General features: G+C 52.1%; 9 protein-coding genes across 9 annotated transcripts; 3 read left to right on the top strand and 6 right to left on the bottom strand.

Annotated features, from left to right (window-relative positions):
• Positions 1-160: 160 nt before the first annotated feature.
• AUEXF2481DRAFT_69228 (uncharacterized protein) lies at positions 161-1776 on the bottom strand (the record flags this gene model as incomplete). The annotated part of the gene is made up of 2 exons (XM_013485109.1): positions 161-954; positions 1008-1776. 2 exons carry the CDS (start codon positions 1774-1776, stop codon positions 161-163), a joined length of 1563 nt encoding a protein of 520 aa, XP_013340563.1.
• Positions 1777-2531: 755 nt separating this feature from the next.
• Positions 2532-3632, bottom strand: AUEXF2481DRAFT_69224 (uncharacterized protein; the record flags this gene model as incomplete). Its single annotated transcript, XM_013485107.1, has 1 exon — positions 2532-3632. One exon carries the CDS (start codon positions 3630-3632, stop codon positions 2532-2534), a length of 1101 nt encoding a protein of 366 aa, XP_013340561.1.
• Positions 3633-3818: 186 nt separating this feature from the next.
• Positions 3819-4694, bottom strand: AUEXF2481DRAFT_32567 (uncharacterized protein; the record flags this gene model as incomplete). Its single annotated transcript, XM_013485042.1, has 3 exons — positions 3819-4091; positions 4145-4516; positions 4566-4694. 3 exons carry the CDS (start codon positions 4692-4694, stop codon positions 3819-3821), a joined length of 774 nt encoding a protein of 257 aa, XP_013340496.1.
• A 436-nt stretch (positions 4695-5130) lies between these two features.
• AUEXF2481DRAFT_8053 (uncharacterized protein) lies at positions 5131-6256 on the bottom strand (the record flags this gene model as incomplete). Its single annotated transcript, XM_013485024.1, has 2 exons — positions 5131-5623; positions 5676-6256. The coding sequence occupies 2 exons, from the start codon at positions 6254-6256 to the stop codon at positions 5131-5133; spliced, it is 1074 nt and encodes a 357-aa protein (XP_013340478.1).
• A 1330-nt stretch (positions 6257-7586) lies between these two features.
• Positions 7587-8603, top strand: AUEXF2481DRAFT_69067 (uncharacterized protein; the record flags this gene model as incomplete). Its single annotated transcript, XM_013485091.1, has 1 exon — positions 7587-8603. A coding segment is annotated over one exon (1017 nt), but the record flags the coding sequence as incomplete, so codon positions are not given.
• A 153-nt stretch (positions 8604-8756) lies between these two features.
• AUEXF2481DRAFT_32564 (uncharacterized protein) lies at positions 8757-10118 on the bottom strand (the record flags this gene model as incomplete). Its single annotated transcript, XM_013485041.1, has 1 exon — positions 8757-10118. One exon carries the CDS (start codon positions 10116-10118, stop codon positions 8757-8759), a length of 1362 nt encoding a protein of 453 aa, XP_013340495.1.
• Positions 10119-12489: 2371 nt separating this feature from the next.
• Positions 12490-14397, top strand: AUEXF2481DRAFT_32563 (uncharacterized protein; the record flags this gene model as incomplete). Its single annotated transcript, XM_013485040.1, has 2 exons — positions 12490-12906; positions 12958-14397. The coding sequence occupies 2 exons, from the start codon at positions 12490-12492 to the stop codon at positions 14395-14397; spliced, it is 1857 nt and encodes a 618-aa protein (XP_013340494.1).
• A 1143-nt stretch (positions 14398-15540) lies between these two features.
• AUEXF2481DRAFT_8049 (uncharacterized protein) lies at positions 15541-16483 on the top strand (the record flags this gene model as incomplete). Its single annotated transcript, XM_013485023.1, has 2 exons — positions 15541-15848; positions 15907-16483. 2 exons carry the CDS (start codon positions 15541-15543, stop codon positions 16481-16483), a joined length of 885 nt encoding a protein of 294 aa, XP_013340477.1.
• Positions 16484-19325: 2842 nt separating this feature from the next.
• AUEXF2481DRAFT_101082 (uncharacterized protein) lies at positions 19326-21022 on the bottom strand (the record flags this gene model as incomplete). The annotated part of the gene is made up of 5 exons (XM_013485142.1): positions 20728-21022; positions 20315-20669; positions 20088-20244; positions 19885-20040; positions 19326-19821 (listed from the first exon to the last, which is right to left on the bottom strand). Exons 1-5 carry the CDS (start codon positions 20995-20997, stop codon positions 19326-19328), a joined length of 1434 nt encoding a protein of 477 aa, XP_013340596.1. The 5' UTR covers positions 20998-21022.
• Positions 21023-21106: the final 84 nt, after the last annotated feature.

Raw genomic sequence — 21106 nt, 5'->3', positions numbered from 1 at the left:
TGTTCAGCCCCAAGCAAGTGGTCCGGAGTCGTGTGTCCTGTGAACGGTGACAAAGGCGTTTTGGGCATCAGGTGTCATTTCATCTATGAGCCAAATCATAGTGCCGGGATATCTAAGTGTACTTCGCTTCCAAAATCTTTCAATATATACATAAATTCCTCTACGACTTGATCAACAAGCTGGATCCGGTCATCTCCTCGGGCTGAGGAAGACCCATGACAGCGAGAACGGTGGGGGCAACATCGCCGAGAACACCGTCAGTCTTCTTCAGGCTGTAGCCCTTGGGAGCGTTGGCCATGACGAAAGGAACCTTGTTCAAGGTGTGCGAGGTCTTGGGGGTGTTCTTCTCGTTCAGCATCTCCTCTGCGTTTCCGTGATCGGCGGTGATGAAGAGGGTGTAGCCGCTCTCCTTGCACTGCTCGTAGACCTTGCCGATGGCCTTGTCGGTCTCGGTGCAGGCAATGACGGCAGCGTCGTAGACACCGGTGTGACCGACCATGTCAGGGGGAGCGAAGTTGTTCATGAGGAACTCGAACTTGCCCTCCTTGATGCGCTCGCAAAGCTTGTCGGCGACGGCCATGGCGCTCATCTTGGGCTCCTTGTCGTAGGTGGCAACGCGGGGCGAGGGAACCATGTCTCTGTGCTCGTTGTCGAACTGGATCTCGACGCCACCGTTGAAGAAGAAGGTGACGTGGGCGTACTTCTCCGTCTCGGCGACGTGGCACTGGTGGACCTTCTGCTTGGCGAGCCACTCGGCGAGGACGTTGTCCATGGTCTGGGGAGCAAAGGCGAGGGGGAAGGTGTAGTCGGTCTTGTAGCGGGTCATGGTGGTGACGTGCATGTTGGTGGGGTAGGGGAAGTCGGGCTTGGGGCTGCGGTCCTGGTCGCCGATGAGCTGGGTGATCTCGCGGACACGGTCGCTGCGGTAGTTGAAGAAGAAGAGCGTGTCGTCGTCTGTCGCATCGTGTTAGTCGTGCTTGGCTTGTGGTGGACAAGAGCGAACTTACTCTGCACTCTGCCGTCCTGGCCGTTGACGATGATGGGCTTCAGGAACTCGTCGGTCTCGCCGGCCTCGTAGCGCTCCTTGATGGTCTTGACGGGGTCGGACGACTCCTCGCCCTCGCCCTTGAAGATGCCGTTCATGGCCTGCTCAACACGGTCCCAACGCTTGTCACGGTCCATGGCCCAGTAGCGACCGACGACAGTAGCGATCTTGCCGAGGCCGAGCTTGTTGGTGTAGTCGAGGACGGTCTGCATGTGGCCGGCACCCGACTTGGGGTCGGTGTCACGGCCATCACCGAAGAAGTGGATGTAGACCTCGGGGACGCCGACCTCCTTGGCGACGTCGAGGAGTCGGAGGAGGTGGTTGATGTGCGAGTGGACACCGCCGTCAGAGACGAGGCCGAGCAGGTGAAGACGGCCGTTGCCCTCCTTTGCGCGCGTGAAGCTCTTGATGATGTTGTCGACCTTGTTGAGCTCGCCCTTCTTGATCGTCTGGTCGATGCGCACAACGTCTTGCCAGACGACTCTGCCGGCACCAATGTTCAAGTGGCCGACCTCGCTGTTGCCCATGAGGCCTTCGGGAAGACCGACGGCGAGCGAAGAGGCCTCGAGCTCAGTGTAGCCCTCGGTGATCTTGCTGCCCTGCTTGGCAAACTCGTCCATCCAGGGAGTGTCGGCGTTCAGGATGGCGTTGCCCTTGTCGGGCGACTTCTCGCCGGCGACACCCCATCCATCAATGCAGATGAGGACTGCTTTTTGTGCGACCTGTGCCATGTTGTGTGGGCTGCTGCGCGGATGTCAGAGGATGCTGCTAATGTGGATGCAGAAGACGGAAATGACTTGATAACGTACAAGAGTAGCTGGGTTGCACTTACTGTGGGGACGTAGGAAGAGGACACAGCTGGGTTGAGAGTCAACAACAAAGGTGATGGCTCGTGGAGGGGTGAGGCCATCGAGCGCTCTTTTTCGGCCTTCAACCACCGGACAAGCTTGGACCCGCTGACTTCACTTTCGGCCCGCCCTGTTGACATTCTGTTGACCAGATCCCGATAAGCTGATAAGCTTCTTGACCATCTCCGGCATCGACCACAACATGCTTCACAACAGTCACGCATGATGCAGACAGAGGGGGAGTCGATTTCTCTACTTGCAGCTTGATTCCCAAGAACCAGAAGTGCCCATCCTTAGGTTCGTGCCATTTATGGAGTACGAGGACCAAGTGAGTCTTTACTAGGCACATTCATGGACCTTGATAGGGGGGTTTCGGATCGACATAATATGGCCAGAAACTGATGTCATGGTTATTTGAGCTCAGCAAAAACACACGATGTCCTTCTCTTGTGGTTTGCACATCTGAGCGACTCCAGGATGTCTGCGACAGCAACTTGATCCGCGATCATGAAAAGCGTCAGGGTCGACCGCTCGACCAAAAAGTGTTGGCCCAAATCCCTGACGAGTGTGCCTGAAAATGCGCGGCAGGAAAGCCAATCTCCATTGACGTCTGACCCTTTGAGGCGAGATTGACAATATCAGCTACTATCTCCATGATGAATGACCGTGAACTCAAGCACCAAGAACGCAACATATCCCACAAGCATGATCATGCCCGCAAGCCGACTCCACCGAGCACCAAACCAAACAATAAGCGTCATGAACAATGTGGAACCCAAGAGCACACCCATCTCGATAACATTGACAGTGCCCTTGTCAAACGTGCCAGCTGTACTGACCCATAGAATGCCCATGCACAAGCTCAGCAGAAAGATGTTGCTCCCGACAGTGTTGGCGACCAGAATGCCTGTCCTGTTTCGCCGTCCACTGACCACAGCGACGAATTTTTCTGGTAGCGTTGTCGCGATGGACAGGACGACGACTCCCAAAAAAACATCTGAGGTGCCACTCTGGTCGGCAACTGAAGAAGCGGCGGTCGAGAGGACGAAGCCACTTAGAACAATCGCGAGGAAGCCAAGCAAAAGAAAGGTGACATGATATGTGATGCCGTATTTGTGTCGAAGACCAGACGTACGTTGTGTTGCCAAAAGCGGAGTTTCTGCGTCTGCTCCAACGATACTCGATCGAACGCTCTCCACGTCGACTCCATCCTCAGTGTCGCTATCACTGTCACTGTCGCTGTCTGACTCAGGAGCCGTCAAGCGTCCTTTCAAGATCAAGTACGCGACAGACGCCATGTAAAAAGCAAAGACAGCAATCAACACAACCCCAAAAGTCCTTGTCAAGGTAGCAGAGCCTACGAAGTTCATTCCGGTAAATATGCAAGTGACCAAAAGTAGCATAGCAGCATACACCTTCGCACTCTCGTCAAAGACCACCTCATCTCTTCCGCTCGCCACAAGACCAAGCGAAAATGCGCCCAAGATATTCGAAATACCAGAGCCGACAATGTTTCCAACAGCGAGAGAAGAGCGATGGCGCAAGATGCAGACGACTACCACAACTAGCTCTTCCCATTCCGCTCCAGCTGTGAGAAGCGCGATTATTGCTTCTGGGACGCCTGTCCGCTCGGCGACGATGGCGGTGTGGTCGATGAATTTATCGGCGCCATATTCGAGGACGAAGAGTGCGCAGATGAAACTTGCGATGTTGTAAGCAATGGATGCTACATCGATCATTGTGAGCCAGCCACCTTTCGATCAGCCAAAGGTGTATGAGAGAGGCCAAGAAAACGTCATGGAGAAGGAGCCGAGTGCAACGAGTCATCGTTTGGTGAACTGGCCATAAATCGTGAATTTGGCTTTCGGAGGCTTGATTTCTCAACATCTCGATTCTCTATCTTGATATTCTTCTCATGCAGCTCTCTATCTCGCAGTGATGCCTCCATCGACACTGATGACACCGCCAGTGATGAAGTTGTTCTCCAACAGGAAGTCGACGGCCTTTGCGACATCGAGACACGTGCCAAGTCTGTTCATGGGGTGCATGGCAGCAGCCTGCTCTTTTGTGTATGCGCCACCATTGTAGCTTTCTTCCAAAACAGGCATGCCCGAGTCAATGACACCAGGTGCGACGGCGGAGATGTTGATGCCTTCAGGGGCGTACTCCAAAGCTGTTGATTTGGTAAGACCAATGATCTGGGTTTTGTGTCAGCCAAGTTATTCCAGCAGGATGTGAAAGCGGGACTCACAGCATGCTTGGTGCTAGAGTAGGGGGCAGCATAAGGTACACCGATCAGACCAGACATGCTGGCCATGTTGATGATAGTGCCTCGCTTGTTGCCCTCGCCTGCCTTTTCTTGCTTGAGCATCATCTTGATCTGCTCTTGCATACACAAGAAGGTGCCTTTCTGATTGATGTTGAACATGAGGTCCATGTCCTCGGCCGGAGTGGTGTGGAACGGCTGAAAGGTACTGGACATGCCGGCGTTGTTCACAGCAGCGTCGAGACGGCCGTGAGTCTCAAGGACATATTGGTGCAGAGCGACGATCGATTTTTGAGAGGTGACGTCGACAGTGTGGAATGAAGCGCTACCGCCGGCTTTCTTGATAGACTCTGCGACCTGAGAGGGTGTCAGATGGTGGACTTTGTAGATCGAAGTTGGAACTCACCTGGGCACCCTTCTCACTGTTCCTGCCAGTGATGATGACAGTCCAGCCTTTCTTCGCCAAATGTTCGGCAGTCTCTTTGCCGATGCCGGTTGTGGCACCGATAATCAAGCAGGTTCTTGGGGAAGACATGTTTATCACAGACGGAAAGATCAGGTTGAGCAAATGATAACCGAACTGCAGAGGTGGGAAAGCGATCCAACTTTATTCGACCATTGCAAGTGGGGTCAGGGTCCTTGTTGACAGGCCCCCACCGCTATGTGATGTGGGTTGATATAATAATATATTGCTATCTGAAACACGGGCGGGACTTGTGTGACAGTCTTGCGCCAAGAAGTGAAAGTTTGGTCGAGTCAAAACTCGGCCGGGACATGGAGATGAATGATTTGTATTCTGGCAGTCGGCCATGTTGGAGGAATGATAGTAGATGGACTGACGCGCTGTCTGCAGACGTGGAGGGGTATACAGAAAGAAACCACGGTCTGCTGGGCCAGGTCGAAAGCAAGAGAGATACGCTATGAGGCAGCAAATGCAGGCCGAACTCGACGAAACGAAGCCATGGGTTCTTTCAGGCAGCCATGGCAGCCTGACCGTTGGCCTTGGAGTCCATGTTGACGTCTCCGTCCTTGTCCTTTGGTGCGGCAGTGTCGACACGTTCGGGCCGGTGAGACTGAGCGCCATCCATCATGCCCATACCGCCACCTGCTCTGAGTTGGTTGATAGCGCGAACAGTGTCGATGGCTTTGTGTAGGGTTCTTCTTGCGTTGAAGTTCTTCTTGACGGTGGGCAGCAGATCCTCGTTGCCTCTGTCTTGTGCAGGACCAGCGATCCAGTCGTGGCTCAGGGCCTCGTGGGACGTCATACGTTTCGTGGGATCGATGGTCAGGCAGCGCTTGATGAAGGCTCGGGCGGACAGCGAGACGCCGCGCCAGTATTCGAGAGGCGTGAAGGAGTAGTCGGCGACGAGGATGGCCTGCATCTCTTCGAGGTTGCTATCTCGATCGAAGGGGGTGTAGCCGCAAAGGAGGAAGTAGGTGATGACGCCGATGGCCCAAACGTCGCTGGAGTGAGTCAGTATTCTGCATGGTCAGAAGGACAGAGTGAAATGCTCACACGGGCTTGCCGTGGCCGCTCTTGTTGAAGATCTCGGGAGCCATGTAGCCAGGAGTGCCGCAGGTGGTCGTCAAGACGTGGAACTGCTCCTCGTCCATGATGCGCGAGAGACCAAAGTCGGCAATCATAAGGTCTGCATTGTCCTCGGGCGTGCGGAAAAGCAGGTTCTCGGGCTTCAGGTCGCGATGCACAATGCCATGGTCGTGCAGGTAAGCAACGGCGGACAGGGTAGCACGGATCAGGTCTGCGGCGTCGCTCTCGTAGTATGAGCCCTTGCGACAGATGCGGTCGAACAGCTCTCCGCCCAGAGCAAGGTCCGTCACAAGGTACAGGTTGTTCATCGTCTCGAAGTAGTCGACCAGGGTGAGGATGTTCTGGTGTCCCATAGACACGCGCTTCAAGACGGCAATCTCGTTGCGCACCATGTGCTCACGCCCGGCCATCAGGCGCTTGTTGATGACCTTGGCAGCATAGTAGCGACCGGTATCGATGTGCACGCACTCCTTGACAACACTATACGACCCGGCGCCGAGAGTCTTGCCCGTCTTGTAGCGACACGGTTGTATTTGAGCTTGTGACATGGTTGCTGATGCGCGTTGAGCACTTTGTAAAGCACGTGGGTGCGAGCCTTTTCGAAGACCTGAGCAGTGAGCACTTTGTGAAGCACGTGGGTGCTGAGGCTTCTTGTACAAGAGTCGGAGTGGGGTCGTGATCAGGGGAGAGGGTGTCGCAAGCCGCCGCGTTTCACTTATACACACGCAGTACGAGTCGTCGACGGAAGAAAGCGAGTGATTCTTGTCGAGTAGACTATGTCTGGACGATAGGCGGTCACCTCGAGTCCAGCGTCGAAGGGAAAAAGCAAAGTCTGCGATGCGATAAGCTGGACAGAGGCAGAGCAGAAAGTTGGAAGGATTGACAGGATTGACAGGATTCACACGGAAGGTGCACTGCTGATTGACAAGATTGACACGGAAGGTGCACAGCTGATTGACGCACATCCCGCAGTCGCTCAGCTTGGCTCCTCCGAACGTGCGGGGTTGCAGGCCGCTCCTCCCTCATCCTAGACACGACGCTGACTTCTGCACTGTCACTCGCTGCAGTCTTTCATTGGAACTGCCACTTTTGGAGACTCATGCCGACCTGCTGGTTTGTTTCAACGCGTGTCTTGCTCCAACGCGTGAATGAGACGGTAGGTAGGCTGACCCTAGGCACAGTACAAAGCGAACTCATGCACAACTGTTGTGGAGCGACGGCTGCTGCATCCCAAGTGCCAGCATGATGCCCACAGTCAGACTAGCCCCGAAGTTGCTACTGAACTATACCAGGTACAGTATCTAGATGATGCACTCGCTGCAGGTTTCCGTAGCCACATGGCCGATGCATCATGGTCCTCCAGCTCTTCTTGGCTCGTCGCTACCTGTTTATGATCTCCTTCTCCCCCAGCACGCGCACGCGACTGCATCTTTCTCTGCCTGGCGTCAGCTCCTGTTCTCCACTGTCAAGCGAGCAGCAGCTTCTGTCAGTTATCCATCATGAGCGCGCTAGAATCCTATCTGCGCCCTGCGCTGCAAACAGCCCAGGACGCCCTCGTCACCGTCGTCGATAGTCTACAGCTTCGCAAGGACGCCCCGTTCTCTCCTGCCATCTCCAAAGAGCTCACTGATTCAATGCCCGATCTGTCTGGTCGCCTACTTCTGACCTTCCCATGGACCAAGCCCAGAGCTGTAGATCCATCACAGCACAGCGTGTGGATTCTCGACAACACTGCCTATCGTGTCCAACCGTTTGTGAACAAAAGCTGCCCTGGCGTAACCCGCTCTAACTGCTTCCAGTAGCCAGGACAAGAAGGTCGACAAGCACAAGGCCGACCCGACCATCATCGCCGCTCCCGACGAAGCTCTTCCGCCGCCGCAGTGGGAAGTCGAGTACGTCGCCGCCTACTTCTCTCGCGAAACATGCCGCGATTCTTCTTACGTTATTGCCGACATTGCCCGTCTGGTTGGTCTCGCTAGAGGGACGGCAAGTGAAGAAGAGTGTCTGGGTGAACTCAAGGACAAGCTCGACATTACACCCATCAAGAAGCGCCTCGAGCCCTTCCTCAATCCGATCCTTCCACGTCACACGATCCGTGTCCAGATTGGTGGGGTGGAAAGCCAGACCCTTGGCCCTTCTACGTCCTCCGGTATCTCTTCCGATCTGCTTCGCTTGCATTTCGATGCGCCGGCTGGAACTCAGCTCACCACAACCGCCTACCCCGAATCATCACCCTGCTTCGCCGTACCTGGTCGCACCGTCCTCGCTGAGCCCACGGGATGGGGCGTCATCTCCGACATTGACGATACCATCAAGATTACTGGTACTCTCAATCCCATCACTGTCCTCAAGACGACCTTTATCGACACCCCGATCCCGGTGTCAGGCATGCCCGAGCTTTATGCCGACCTGGTCAAGCTCCTGTCCGACCCCATCTTCTTTTACCTCTCAGGCTCTCCATACAATCTTTACCCGTTCTTGCGCAGCTTTCGCAAAGAGCACTTCCCCGATGGTACCATGATCCTCCGTGACGCTTCATGGCAGAACTTGGGAGGTCTGATCAGCAGCCTTTCGGTCGACGTCCAGAAGTACAAGGTGGACAGGCTGGAGAAGATGCACACTTGGTTCCCCCAACGCCAGTTCATCTGTATTGGTGACAGCACCCAGAAGGACCCAGAGTCATACGGCGAAATTGCAAGACGTCATCCTGGTTGGATCAAAGCCATCTACATTCGCCGCGTGCCAGACGAGAACGAGATACAGGAAGCACTCAACCCCAGCCGTAACTCGAGCGCACGTTTCGAAGACGCATTCAAAGGACTGGAGAGCACGATGTGGTTAGTTTTCGATCATGCTGACGAGATGAGAAGAAACATTCAGCTGTTGGTGAGGTAGTCGCTGCTATTGTTCTCATTGCTGGAGAAGGTACTCCGATTGAGGTTGTTATTATACATGATTATAATTTACTCTTACAACAGGCCCTACGCTCTGCTCCCCACTGCCTTCTTCATGTCCCATGCGTCATCTTCGTGGCTAGCACAAATTTCCTCACCGCTGCGACGACGTCTGGCCAGTGTCTCTTCCTTGCAAGGTGCCCAATTGATCTGTCAGTTTAACGCCTGCCTCCGCCAATCTTTTCAACCAAAATCGCGTTTGGCGCTGCAATTGATCAATGCCGACCTCGGCCACTTCCTTGGTCCTCCTCAGAGCCTGCTCTCGGTTGTTCGCATTGTTGAGCCTATGCCTAGCTGATTCCACGTCCGCCTGCGCTCGTGTCATGGTAGCCTCTGCACGTGTAAACTCAGCACGTACTGTCTCCACCAGCGCTCGCGACAACGAAGTTCCGATGTGGCCGTATTGAATATCGATCACATCTCTTGCCGACCTCGCTTGCTGCAAGTCTTGACGAGCCCGTACTTCGGCTCTTTGTGCGGTTCTTAGACCTGTCTCAAGTTCCTTCTCATTTGCGCCGTTCGCGCCGCTCGACACGACGCCCAAACCACTTGTGGCCATGCGTAACTGGTCAAGGGCGGCTTTTACGAGCTGTTGTTGGTCGTCTACCCTTGCAAGTAGGTCGTCGAACGCGGTGTTGAGGTTGGAGAATATACTTCCAGCGTGTGAGTGGATGCTCAGCAGCGCCCTTGCGGGATTCTGTGACGGTGATTGAGGTGGTAGATTAGGAGTTGGGACCCTCAATGAGGGGTCGTTGTGCTGCTGATAGGTAGAGAAGCCCAGGTTCGTCGTGCTGTTCAGATCCTGTTCTGACACGTTGAACATGAAGTCTGTTGAATGTGGGTCGAAGAAGGTGTCCATCCGCGGTCGCTTCGGCTCTACTGGTGACACTGACATGCTTGCAAAGCTCTCCGGACTCGGTCGCTTAAGTGGCTGTAGTGGGTGTCCGGTGTGTCCAGACATTGTGTCTTGGTCCAGCGAGAAGTTGTTCCATGTGTCGAGAGGCTGTGTCATGGAGTGATAGCTCGGCTCCTCGTCGTCCGCATGACTGACCACTGTGCTCGGCGGCGCTGAACTGGACCCCCTATCTCTCGACTGCGACTTTTTGCTCGTGTCGAAGTGGGCAGCACATTGTTCAAGATCTTTGAGACTAAGAAGTCTACTTCCGTCTTCAGTGACCGCTCTCAGCCAGGTCAGCGCGTCGTTGAAGTTTGTATGGATAGCTATGCGCTCGATGATGCGTAGCTTTGTGTTGCCGAACTCTGTCACCTTGCCGCTCTTCGTTGTTCGCATGGGCAACGGGATACAGTCTGGGAAGTTCTTCCATCCGGGCTGTTTGCGAATGGTCTCCAGGTTACCATGACGGCGAGCTGCTGTGACCGGACCCGGGATACCGGACGTGTTGGTGGGAGAAGTAGAGGGGGTGACATGCTGTCTGGTGTTTCCTGGCTCCGTCATAATATGGGAGCTTGTGGCTTCAAGTACATTCGGATACCTTGTGAATAGCCGAACCGATTACGGGACATCGTGTCCGGGAAACATGGGAAGCCAACGCGTTTTGTACAGCGACAACAATCGATGCAAAGGCAGAGGGCTGGGATTGTCATTTTGTCACGGCTTGCGGTGACGGTAAATCGATTCTCTACCATGCCCAAAACGGCCGAGATGATCGGCCGCTCCCTTTCATGGAAACACTGCGCTTTTCTCGCCTGTCTCCGTCTCCTTGAGTCGATATGCATGCAGAGAGAAAACTTTGGAAGCATACGTAGGCGCCGGCGCCGGCCCGTTTGTTCGGCTCACACGATAGAGGTTCCAACATCACAGGTGCCAGGCACCTCAGCCACAAGCCTGAGATAGAAAATTGCGTCGCGTCTCGAGTTTACACATGCTGTTTTCGACTCACTGAGGTATGCTTTGACGTCGGCCCTTTCCCTGCGCCTCGATTACAATGAGATGGAGAAGCTATGAGCAAACGTGTGGGGATGAGAAGGAAGCGAAAAATCGATTTCGCTGCCACGCGACACAAGGGCACTTCTCTCGGATCTGATTGTCAGCTACGGATCATGGCGACAAGAATACGAGATGCTTATACTGACCTCTTATTTCCTTGATTATGCTTGACCTACCTGGTCAGCTCCTCAATAGCACATCTTGCCATTGCCGCTGCAGTGACGCAGTCCCCACGAGTTTCTGATGAGGCCCACGTCTGTCACAAATCTCATCATGCCTCGTCACCGACATCACTCCAAACAAGCGGCTGCTTTCAAAACTTTACTACCGAACGAACCAATGAGGTACGTCCTTTCTGCAGCGTCGGGTCCCTTTCCGACAAACTTCCGATACCGCTTGCTATATGTTTCGAGTCAGGAACGCGTGGACAAGAAAACAAAGATGCGTCCGTGGTCTCCTACTTTTCTTGCCCTAACAACTCTAGATCTCTTCGAGCCGTCAAACGCCGTGTAAACGAACTGGCCAATCAGAAATGAGCAGGTTCGACGACAGGGCGCCTTGATGTTTTGGGAAGTCGCATCTGTTGTGAGAATGACGAAACTTACACCAAGGCCGCCTCTAATATCCACGTTTCTCAGATCTATGGATTGAACTCGAACCCCATGGTTAATTCGTCTTCTCATCACGAAAGCTCATTGCTGTGAGCAACACCCTGGTATCTTGTTCTGACCGTCGTAAATACCTCGAACGGGCTCGAGTAAGGTTCAGTGCTACCTAGCATATTAGTAGCTGCGAAAAACAGTCATATGGGGAGGGTAGTTGACGAGTTTCCACGGTGCTCATCACAGGCCATGAAGCAGTCAAACCAAAAGTCCTCGCAGTGAACAATGTGATGCTGATGCAGCCCGGAAATCCTCCACGACGACATCACACCAGAATTGCATGCTTGAAAGACTGACTTTCCAACATCTCATTCCCCAAACACATCTGCAGTCCATAATGCAGAACGTGCAACAGGAACCGAGCGCATACGCAACCATTCTTAGACTCGCCTGGTACTGTATCGGACAAGTCCTGATGCCCTATTCGACTTCCCCGCACTTTCGATGATGTACGCGTACACGCACAGCTTGGCACACGAAAATCCTCCTTTCACGGCTCTCTCATCCGGAAGATGCACGGCAAGGATGACGACTCGACAATGTGCCGATTTTTCCTCTTGGCAATGTTTTGCGATTCAACGTCGTTTGACATGTCTGACACTGACACTTGCTCAACAACGAATTTGAGATTGGACACTGGGCTGAGTCGCTCTCGTCATGTACGTTGCGTGGCTGCTGTCTTGCTTGCCTGAGCGCCTTCTCAGATTATGTGCTGAGCTTTTGCGACAGCGTACGACGACCACTGCGGCCAGAGGGAACGTGAGCCAGGTTTGATATGTCATGTCCGTGTAGATCCGGGATCGATCATTCCGGACAGGTATCAGCCCGGGATGATAGAAGATGATCAGGAGAGTGAGTGCTTCATGATGCCAGCCGGAAGGTGGACATCAAGGTAAGTGGTTTGAGCTTCTTCTAGGTGACCCTACTTGCCACGCGGTTGTGGGTTTACACGTACACTGCGCAACGATTCGACTCCCAGTCTTTACCAAAGACAGCCCTTTGGCCATTCTTCCTCTCCTGCTGCCTTTCGCGCATTCTCATCCTTCGTTCTGTGATTTTTGTCCTCTACTTCGACTACTTGTTGTTTGTCGCTCGTGCAACCAACTGATGACGAACTTGTGTCGCATACCACATATATCGAACGAGATCTCTACAACTCGAGCAGATACCGCAAACATCTGCAGTCCCAATTAGCGACTTCGCCTTGATCCACAACCATGTTCAAGTCTTCTCTTCTACTCGGCTTTGTCAACCTACTGCGAATCACGACTACATCGGCACAAAACATCGACACCCATCCGGACTCGATGAGCGTGCAGTCCTTCGAGCATGACTTTGGCTCCTACCCATACAAGACGTTTCAATCTTCCGACCTGTCGTCACCAATCCTCCGGCGGCCACACGAGTCATTCCAATGTCGTGACGACAACTACATCTTTCTTTCTCCACGAGGCAATAAAGTACCGCATCCAGCTGTTACGATAATGGACAACGATGGAGAAATGGTCTGGGAGCATTATGTGGATGGACAAGGGTACAATTTCAAAGTCCAAGAATACAAAGGGGAGCCAGTATTGACGTTTTGGGTCGGTAATGACGGGGTTGGAGGGCATGGTGAGGGTGATTACTACATGGTAGGCTCTACTTGAGCAGCATTGGGTCAGTGTCGCTAAACGGAAATGCAGTATAGTTCTCGATACGAGGAAGTCGCGAAAATATCCGCTTTGAACGGATTACATGCAGACCTGCATGAATTCACCATCACGCCAGAAGGAACTGGAATGATGACCATCTACGAGATCTATCCTGTCACACTTCCAGGATACATCGACGACACAGACGTGATCTGGATTTGGGATTGTCTCTTCCAGGAGATCGATCTTGTGACCAACGAACTCATCTTCCAATGGCGTGCTTCTGAACATCACAGCCTGGAAGAGACTTACCGTCGGATTGGTGATGAGGGAAGAGTTTCCAACCGTCCGTGGGACTGGTACCACATGAACAGTATCCAGAAGGACGAACTCGGCAACTACCTTATTTCTGCACGCTACACCCACACAATCACCTACATTGACGGCAACACTGGCAACATCATCTGGATCTTGGGAGGTAAACGCAATGCGTTTGATGATCTGAGCGAGGGTGATAGTAAAGCTACGAACATTGCATATCAGCACTTTGCTCGCCTTCACAACTTGACGGACTTCCCAGTACTACTGGCGGACAAGATTGAGGTGCATCCAACGAAGGATGTCGACGGTGTTACAAAGATGGTGGTCACTGCTTTCGACAACGGTGCGGATAACGAGGCTTCTGGGATTCGACCATCGAGAGGCGTGCTGATCGAGATCACCTACCCAACCGTCGGAGTATCAACACTTAAAAGCGATTACACAGCACGACTGGTGCGCGAATACGTTCATCCTGTACAGTTCATCTCGTCAAGTCAAGGCAGCATGCAAGTCATCACTTCCGATGACGGATCTGATCCGCGCATCCTCCTCGGCTTTGGCTACGTAGGAGTCTGGACAGAACATGCTGCCACTGGAGAAGTGCTCTGCGACAACCGCTTCTCCACTGTATCTTCCTGGGGTACGGGAGACGTGCAGTCGTATCGTGCTCTCAAGGCACCATGGAAAGGAGAGCCAAGTTGGCCGCCATCGGTGGCTTTCGGTGATGGCAAGGATCTCTCTATATTCGCAAGTTGGAATGGCGCCACGGAAGTAGCGTTCTGGAAAGTACAGCAAGCCGAGCAACTGGCGTGTCCAGACGACGAATGGGAGGATGTCTCGGTAACGCAAAGGAAGGGCTTCGAGACCGAGATTGATATTCAAGACGACGAGATGCGCTTTTTGCGTGTTGTAGCATTGGATGTTGATGGTAACGCACTTGGCGTCAGCGGAAACCTCGATCTTGGGTGGGAGATCGGTGCGAACGGGATCTTGAATGGTCATATCGCAAGCTCGAATGTTACTTTGCAGTTAATCATGGTCTGTTTCGCAGCTCTTGCGCTGTTCGTCATTGGCTATGAGGGTTATCGGCAATTCACGAGCTGGAGAGAAACGAGGTGGCTTGGATATGAAAAGGTTCGGTTGCATAGCGATGCTGCATCCATAGCGTAAGGGACACGAGAACCTCATACGCTTTGCCGCATGCATTATACTGTCGTTTAAGCGAGCTTGTACATCTTTTTGGTACTCAGTACCCCTGTGTCCTGTGTCCTTGATCACGCCTGTCCGCTTGTAGCTTCCATGAACGGATCAGATAAGTATTCCGGAAGCAGGAATCGATGCTAGCAAACTTGCATGCTCTCACCCATAATTGGGAATCGATTCCTATATGGAGTCCTCGACGACTCTGCTTGGCACAATCAATTGAGTTGGCCGTTGGACGTTATCGAAGCGCATGAGGCGTTCCACCACCGCGTGTCTGCCATCTTGGCAGACGAACAAGACATGCGATAGAGTATTTGGCAACGTAAGCTTCCTACGTATACTTGTAGTAAAGCATGGCGGAAGTGCTTGTTCGATGAGGTACGAAGTCCCTGGTCATTTATGGTGCTTCGAGACGAGGGCTCCAAGGCGATGTGATGATATTGACATTCTGAGCAGGAAATACAGGTGGGGCCTTGCTCTCATCAAAGTTCCACCAAAGCGACAGCATGATGAATTGGAAGATGTCAGAGCTGAGACTGAACAACATTCTCAAGAACGGTTCTATTTCTCCCACTCAATCTTGTGGCATGAGTCTAGATAATACAGGGGAGCCGTAGCCTTTTTGTTGATCATGTCATGTTGCGTCGTCCCTGAGATCAGACAAAGACAGTCACGGGTAGTTTCCACTGTTGTTAGTGTCAAGTCAGAAGATCAAGGCTAGAAGTTGTGATTTGTTCAACATGGGCATAGGCCATGGGGCTTATCTGTTCTCAGTCTCATCGAAGCACTCTCAAGCAGTATTCCGGGTACTCTGTGAGTATGCACGTCACTTAGTATCGACTGGACTAAGCCACTGGGCCATCGAGGCAAATAACTTGCGTCCACGATGTCGTGCATGGATCAGGGTTGTATGCACGGGCTCGAAAGTAGATTTGGAGGCTTGACGGGTGAGGCTTGGGTCGGCTTGCGTGTCATGGTTCGTAAGTGTGTGAAGTGTTGCCATTGACTATCAGCTACGATGGCCCTTCTACAATCTAAGATGATGAAGTGCTCTATCATCGCTGCTGTCCATCGCTAGTCTTCGCTTACTTGTCTCTTGGGGGATCAGCAATGTCATCTTTCTTGGAGTCGAACTCGAGGATCCGATTGTGTATCGCGACTCTGATATGCCTACTGTTCATGATCAGCTTTTACGAGGCTTGGAGACACGACTTGATGTCTGGTGGATTGGATAGCGTGGCTCTGTCAATCGGTCAGACTGATACAGATTATGGGGCTCTGCTCTTTGACAGTATGGAGGAGAACACCGGATCTGTATCCGACGAGGAATCAGCAGTGTCGAGAATTGTCCGTCCTGCCATCATCGCAGGTACCGTGGCTGCAGAAAGCTTGTCATGGATGCAAAATATGACTGGAAGGTGCAACCGCAGATCATACCAGTACAGCATACTTTGAGCTTGACTGACTGTTTCGTAGTTTCGATATCTTCCCCTTTGTGGTCACCGACCTCAATGCACCAACGACTCTTGCTGTGCCTGCCAACAAAGGAAGAGAAGCCATGGTGTACCTCAGCTATATCATACTCAACTACGACAATCTACCTCCTTACGCGATATTCACGCACGGTCATCGCACCGCCTGGCACCAAGAAAGGGACATTGTCGAAATGATTCACGACCTCAAATTTGACACTCTCGCACAAGCACAATACGTATCTCTTCGCTTTAGCTGGTCGCCTTCCTGTCCAGCTGAGTTGCGTCCAAAGCATCATGATGCAGTTGTATGGGGAGACGGCGATCATCTCAGAGAGACAGAGAACGCGATAGGAGACGCATGGCCAATCTTGTTTCCCAATGAAGACTTACCAGAGACGATAGCATCCCAGTGCTGTGCGCAATTTGCTGTGACTAAGCAGGCGCTACGTCGACGAACCAAGGCTGACTACACCCGAATGCGGGAGTGGCTCCTCGAGACACCTCTTGATGACGCCGTCAGCGGAAGGGTTTTTGAGAAGCTCTGGGCATATATCTTCCTTGGAGAAGCTGTGCAGTAAGTCCATCCATATCGTGTGCAGATGTTGATTTAATGCGTGGACTGTAGTTGCCCGGCTCCGCAAACTGCTGCGTGTGAGTATTTTGGATATTGCGACTCGCATATCTGGCCAACACCCCCACCGGAAATGGGCGCACAACCCGTAGTGAGGCGCTCGTAATGCGAGTTGTCTTGATCCGCCTGACCCTGGGTAGCTAGGCAGATATGCAGTTCAGTCGCCCGATATGTAGATCTTCGAGCACAAGATCGACCTCCAAGACATCTAGCTCGAGATCGGCAGCTTCGATCAAGTCTAGTGGTTCCAAGACATCCTCTTTTTCAGCGAGCTCAAGACCAACATCGCAAAAGCTAACATCGAGGGGCATGTCGAAATCTAAGACCTTTACATCGGCAATCTGCACCACTGGCTCTGCCTTGAGATCGCTTTCCAGCTACACATCGGTTGCAAGTCGCCTCTGCAAAGAGGTTTTGAGCACCAAGCGGACCTTCCCGAGTTCAATCTCGGTGTTGCCTGCTTTACAACTGTCAAGTGCTTGCTCTTGCTATGGGCAGACTGCCTCGATGAGAGTCTCAGATCCAGTCAAAAGCTCTCTACCGAAGCGAGAAGAGCCAGCCGAGGTACCTGCCGAAGCCGAACCTCTATCAGGGTCATCTGTGTCATCGAAATCTGATGTCACATCTTCCTCCACGTCTACGGTTTTCTCAAAATCTTCGAGCATGTTGCCTACTTCGTCTTTGACATCTTCTTCAACGTCGATATGAGTGACATCTGTCTCGGGTTACGGACCACTGACAATCTACTCTGTTTTGACCACTACTCTTACGACGACCGCAGACACAATTTATGTGTAAGTGAATTCTCATCTTTGCCTAATGTTTTACATCTAACATCAAGCAGATCTGCTGGAATCAAAACCTCACCGATCACAATTGTCACGATAAGCATAGGAACAACTACCGTAAAAGGTACTTCGGTCGTTACGATCGACAAACGCGTGACGCCCACCGCATGCGTGCACAAATCATCGACTGTTATGCTTTCAGGACGATCGTTGACGTGTCCGAATCTGGAATTGCACACAGCGCTCTTTTGGACAATGATAAAGGACCCTTTCGACTTTTGCGCCTACTATCTGACCGCCAATCGCAACACATCGCCTTTGCCGGAGATGAGCGCTGGTACACTAAAGGACGCTTGCAGCTGTCTGGTGACACACAAGAGCGCACCGTTGCTCAAGTTCAAGATCGGGCCCTCCTACTCGCCACAGGATAATAGAATGTGTAAGGGAGCTGTGGTAGGGCTGCTCAAGGCGATGTTCAAGGATCCTGTAGCGTTCTGCAGGTACTACAGCAGTACCCCAAAGTCGATCTCGCCGTTCTCTGTGCTTACATCTGGAGATGTGTTCGCGGGTTGCAAGTGTTTGGTTTAGTCTTGTCTAGGGATATGAACTGAATATTACATCGTAAGCCTCATGCTTAGAGGCCTTGGATCACGACCTAAATTTGCGCGGTTCTCGGGGCGCGTATTATGGAGAGAACATGTGCGAATCAATCGTACATCCGCTCGGATTGATCCGATGTTCCCATGACACGGTTGACAGCTTCACCAAACTATCTTCTGATTGTGGTGACCAAAGCTCTGACAAAGTTATGGCCAATATCGGTCCGGACACCTTCCGGATTCGTGATTGTGGCATTCTCGGCTACAGCTTCGATTAGTCTTCTTATTAGTTTCGATCATTCGGTCTAGACACGTCTTGCACCAAGTCTCGTCTTCGTCCGGATGAACACCGATGTTTGCCACCCCGAGGTTGTGAACACTTTCAAAACGACTTTGCTATCTACAGTGTCGCCAGGTTATTACCAAATGAGTCTGATGTTGAAGACTGGTGACAGAATCAATGAAATCCGGATGCAAAGATGTCTTTGTTTGACCCTCCCGTTCCTAACGGCTATTCAAACACGACCTTTACTGGTTCTGTTACTGTCTAAAACAGCGAGGGGAGCTGTAACCACACATGGTATCAACCCCTCAGCTGTAATGGATACGGCTGGGCAAACGATATACAAGAGGCAAAAGTCTGGAAGACATCATCCTCTGCTGCGCCGCACGATATGGCGAGGATCATTGAGTTTCGTCCAGCGCTTAGATACGTCTTTCTTGCCTGGTCTGGGATACAGTGTAGGAACCAAAGACGATGCTGGCAGTGCATTGTTCAATCCGGCTTTGTTGAGTCTTGTGTCACAGTGACCGACGTCTGTCCTAGGAAGCGAGTCGTCAATCGCCATACCGTTACTGTACAACTACGTCCCGAGCTACCACTAGGAGATGGCAAACCAGTCTAAGAGCAACCAAATACCCAGGAAATACGGAAGGAGCTCTTCCGAGTTGGCTGATATTCAATAAGATGCTGACATCATATCCTGACTCTTTGATTGTATGCTCACGAGTCTCGAAGATATTACACGGTCTCGACTCAGCCTATCTACCTCCTCAGTGCCTCCCGTTTTTCCTCCCTATGGATCAACGTGTACTCTGACACGGCGAAAGAGTGCGTCTTGAGGTTCCAGGCGCCAGGAATCTTTGTGATCAGCTATTATCTGCGGACGGTAACCTTCAACAGCCAGGCACTGGATCGAAGCTGGCTTTCGCATGAGGTGTTGAGCCGCGACGGAGAGCTTATCTTCGAGATGGGTGAATAGCCTGCTGCGTAGGTCGATGTGTTGAGCAAATGAATGTAGATATTACTTAAAGATAGATATGCAGAATCGTCACACAATCTAAGGGCAAGAACTATTAAAAAGTAGTGAGAAGAAAGATATGTCAGCACCAAAGAAGATGATTATAAATTCTTGGCTGACAGGCTTTCCTTCCAGGCCTTGACAACTTCGTCAGCAGCTCTATATCCATACGCCCACCACTGCGTGACCGGGTCACTCCATTGATTAGGGCTAGAGATGAACTGTTTCCCTTCTACTTCTGCTCTCATCGATGCGTCCCTCGCTCTCTGTTCTGGACCATCTGCGAAATGCCAGATCTTTCCATTCAGAAGACTTGCTTCTTGCATCTGACTTGTCCGTTGCATGCGGACCCGCTCGAAGACACTCAGGGCCGAGTGGATCTGTGACTTGTGCTCGACGATACTCAATATCTCCCCTAGGGCTGCACCGTCTTCGACTGCCATTGCAGCCCCTTGAGACATGTAGGGAACCATAGCGTGAGCAGCATCTCCAATGAGCAGTAGCTTACCGCTTGGATCAAGCCATCTATTGAGCACTTCTCCGCTCAACAATGGCCACTTCAACCCTTTGTCAATCAAGTGAATGATTTTCATCAGACTGCGTCTTGGTCTCAGTGAAGTACGCGAAAGGTAGAGTGTATAGATGGCATAAAGCACTTACCAAGGATCCCAGCCAGCGAATGAGTCCCGGATATCTTGGACCACGTTCTCTTGTCTCCAGGTTACCATATCAGTGTGATCGATATGAGACAGGACCATGTTAAATGATCGTCCCCCTGCAATGGTATAAGTCATGACATGTCGATCCTCGCCGATCCTTGAGAGTGTCAGTGATGAGTCCGAGGGTAGGGAGGTTACTCGAACCAAACGTTTAGTGCTGATGTTTCCAGCAGCCAGGCAATTTCGGGATCCTCCTTCATCTTCTCGACGTCAACTGTTGCTCTATAGGCAGCAAACCCTGTTGGTACAGGCGGCGATGCAGTAGTGCCGATGATGACTGCTCGCGCCAGTGATTTAACTCCTTGAGAAAGTTAGTCGCAGATTCAAATCAACTTGTCAATAGACGCTGACGAGGATTCAGGGCAAGATACCATCGGCTGCGATGACCAAGTCCCCGCTATACTTTCTGCCGTTTGCAGTCTCAACCGCCGCATCCTCTGAATTGTAACGGACAACTCTACTCGATACAAGAACCTCGACTCCGAGCTCGAGTGCAAGCTTGTGCATGGCATCGTGAAAGTCAGCCCGGTGTACAACGTAGTATGGCGCATCGAAGCTCTTTTGAAATTCGGGAATTAGCTTTGTGAAGCCAACCGCAGAGCCATCCTCCCATCTTCGAAATGTGATGTTCTCAGGCTCCACCACTTTACCCTTGAGGAAAGATCCAAGTCCCCAATCTAGCAAGATCCGACTCGAATTCGAGGGGATCTGAATTCCCGCGCCGACCTGTGTGGCGTACGTCTGTTAGCGCAGCTTAGGTGGACCATGCAGGACCCGTATATACCTCTCCTAGAGCAGTCGCCTGTTCCAGAACCCTCACTTTGTGACCTCGTCTGGACAGTGCGATGCTGGTAGCCAAACCACCGAGACCCGCCCCCACAATTATGATATCTAAGGGCACAAGAGCCCGAGGTGGAATGACACCCGGCTCGTTTGCACGCGACCCATTGGTGTTACCATTGAGATGACGCGAATCGTGAATGTCTTTTGCGAGATCATCCAAAAAAGTGGTACATCGAGTCGGGTAGGACGGGATGGACGTAGAGTTGTGCATATTGGAGTGAAATCGAGAGTGGGCCAGCTGTCGTATCCTGAAGTATGGGGGAAACCTGGGGATGATGATTGAAGATATGGATGGCGGTTACATTATCATATTAAGTTTT

This window comes from Aureobasidium subglaciale (assembly GCF_000721755.1).
Source record: "Aureobasidium subglaciale EXF-2481 unplaced genomic scaffold scaffold_24, whole genome shotgun sequence".
NCBI classification, from domain to species: domain Eukaryota; kingdom Fungi; phylum Ascomycota; class Dothideomycetes; order Dothideales; family Saccotheciaceae; genus Aureobasidium; species Aureobasidium subglaciale.
The sequence above is the reverse complement of the archived record's forward strand: the minus strand, read 5'-3'. Positions and strand labels throughout refer to the sequence as shown.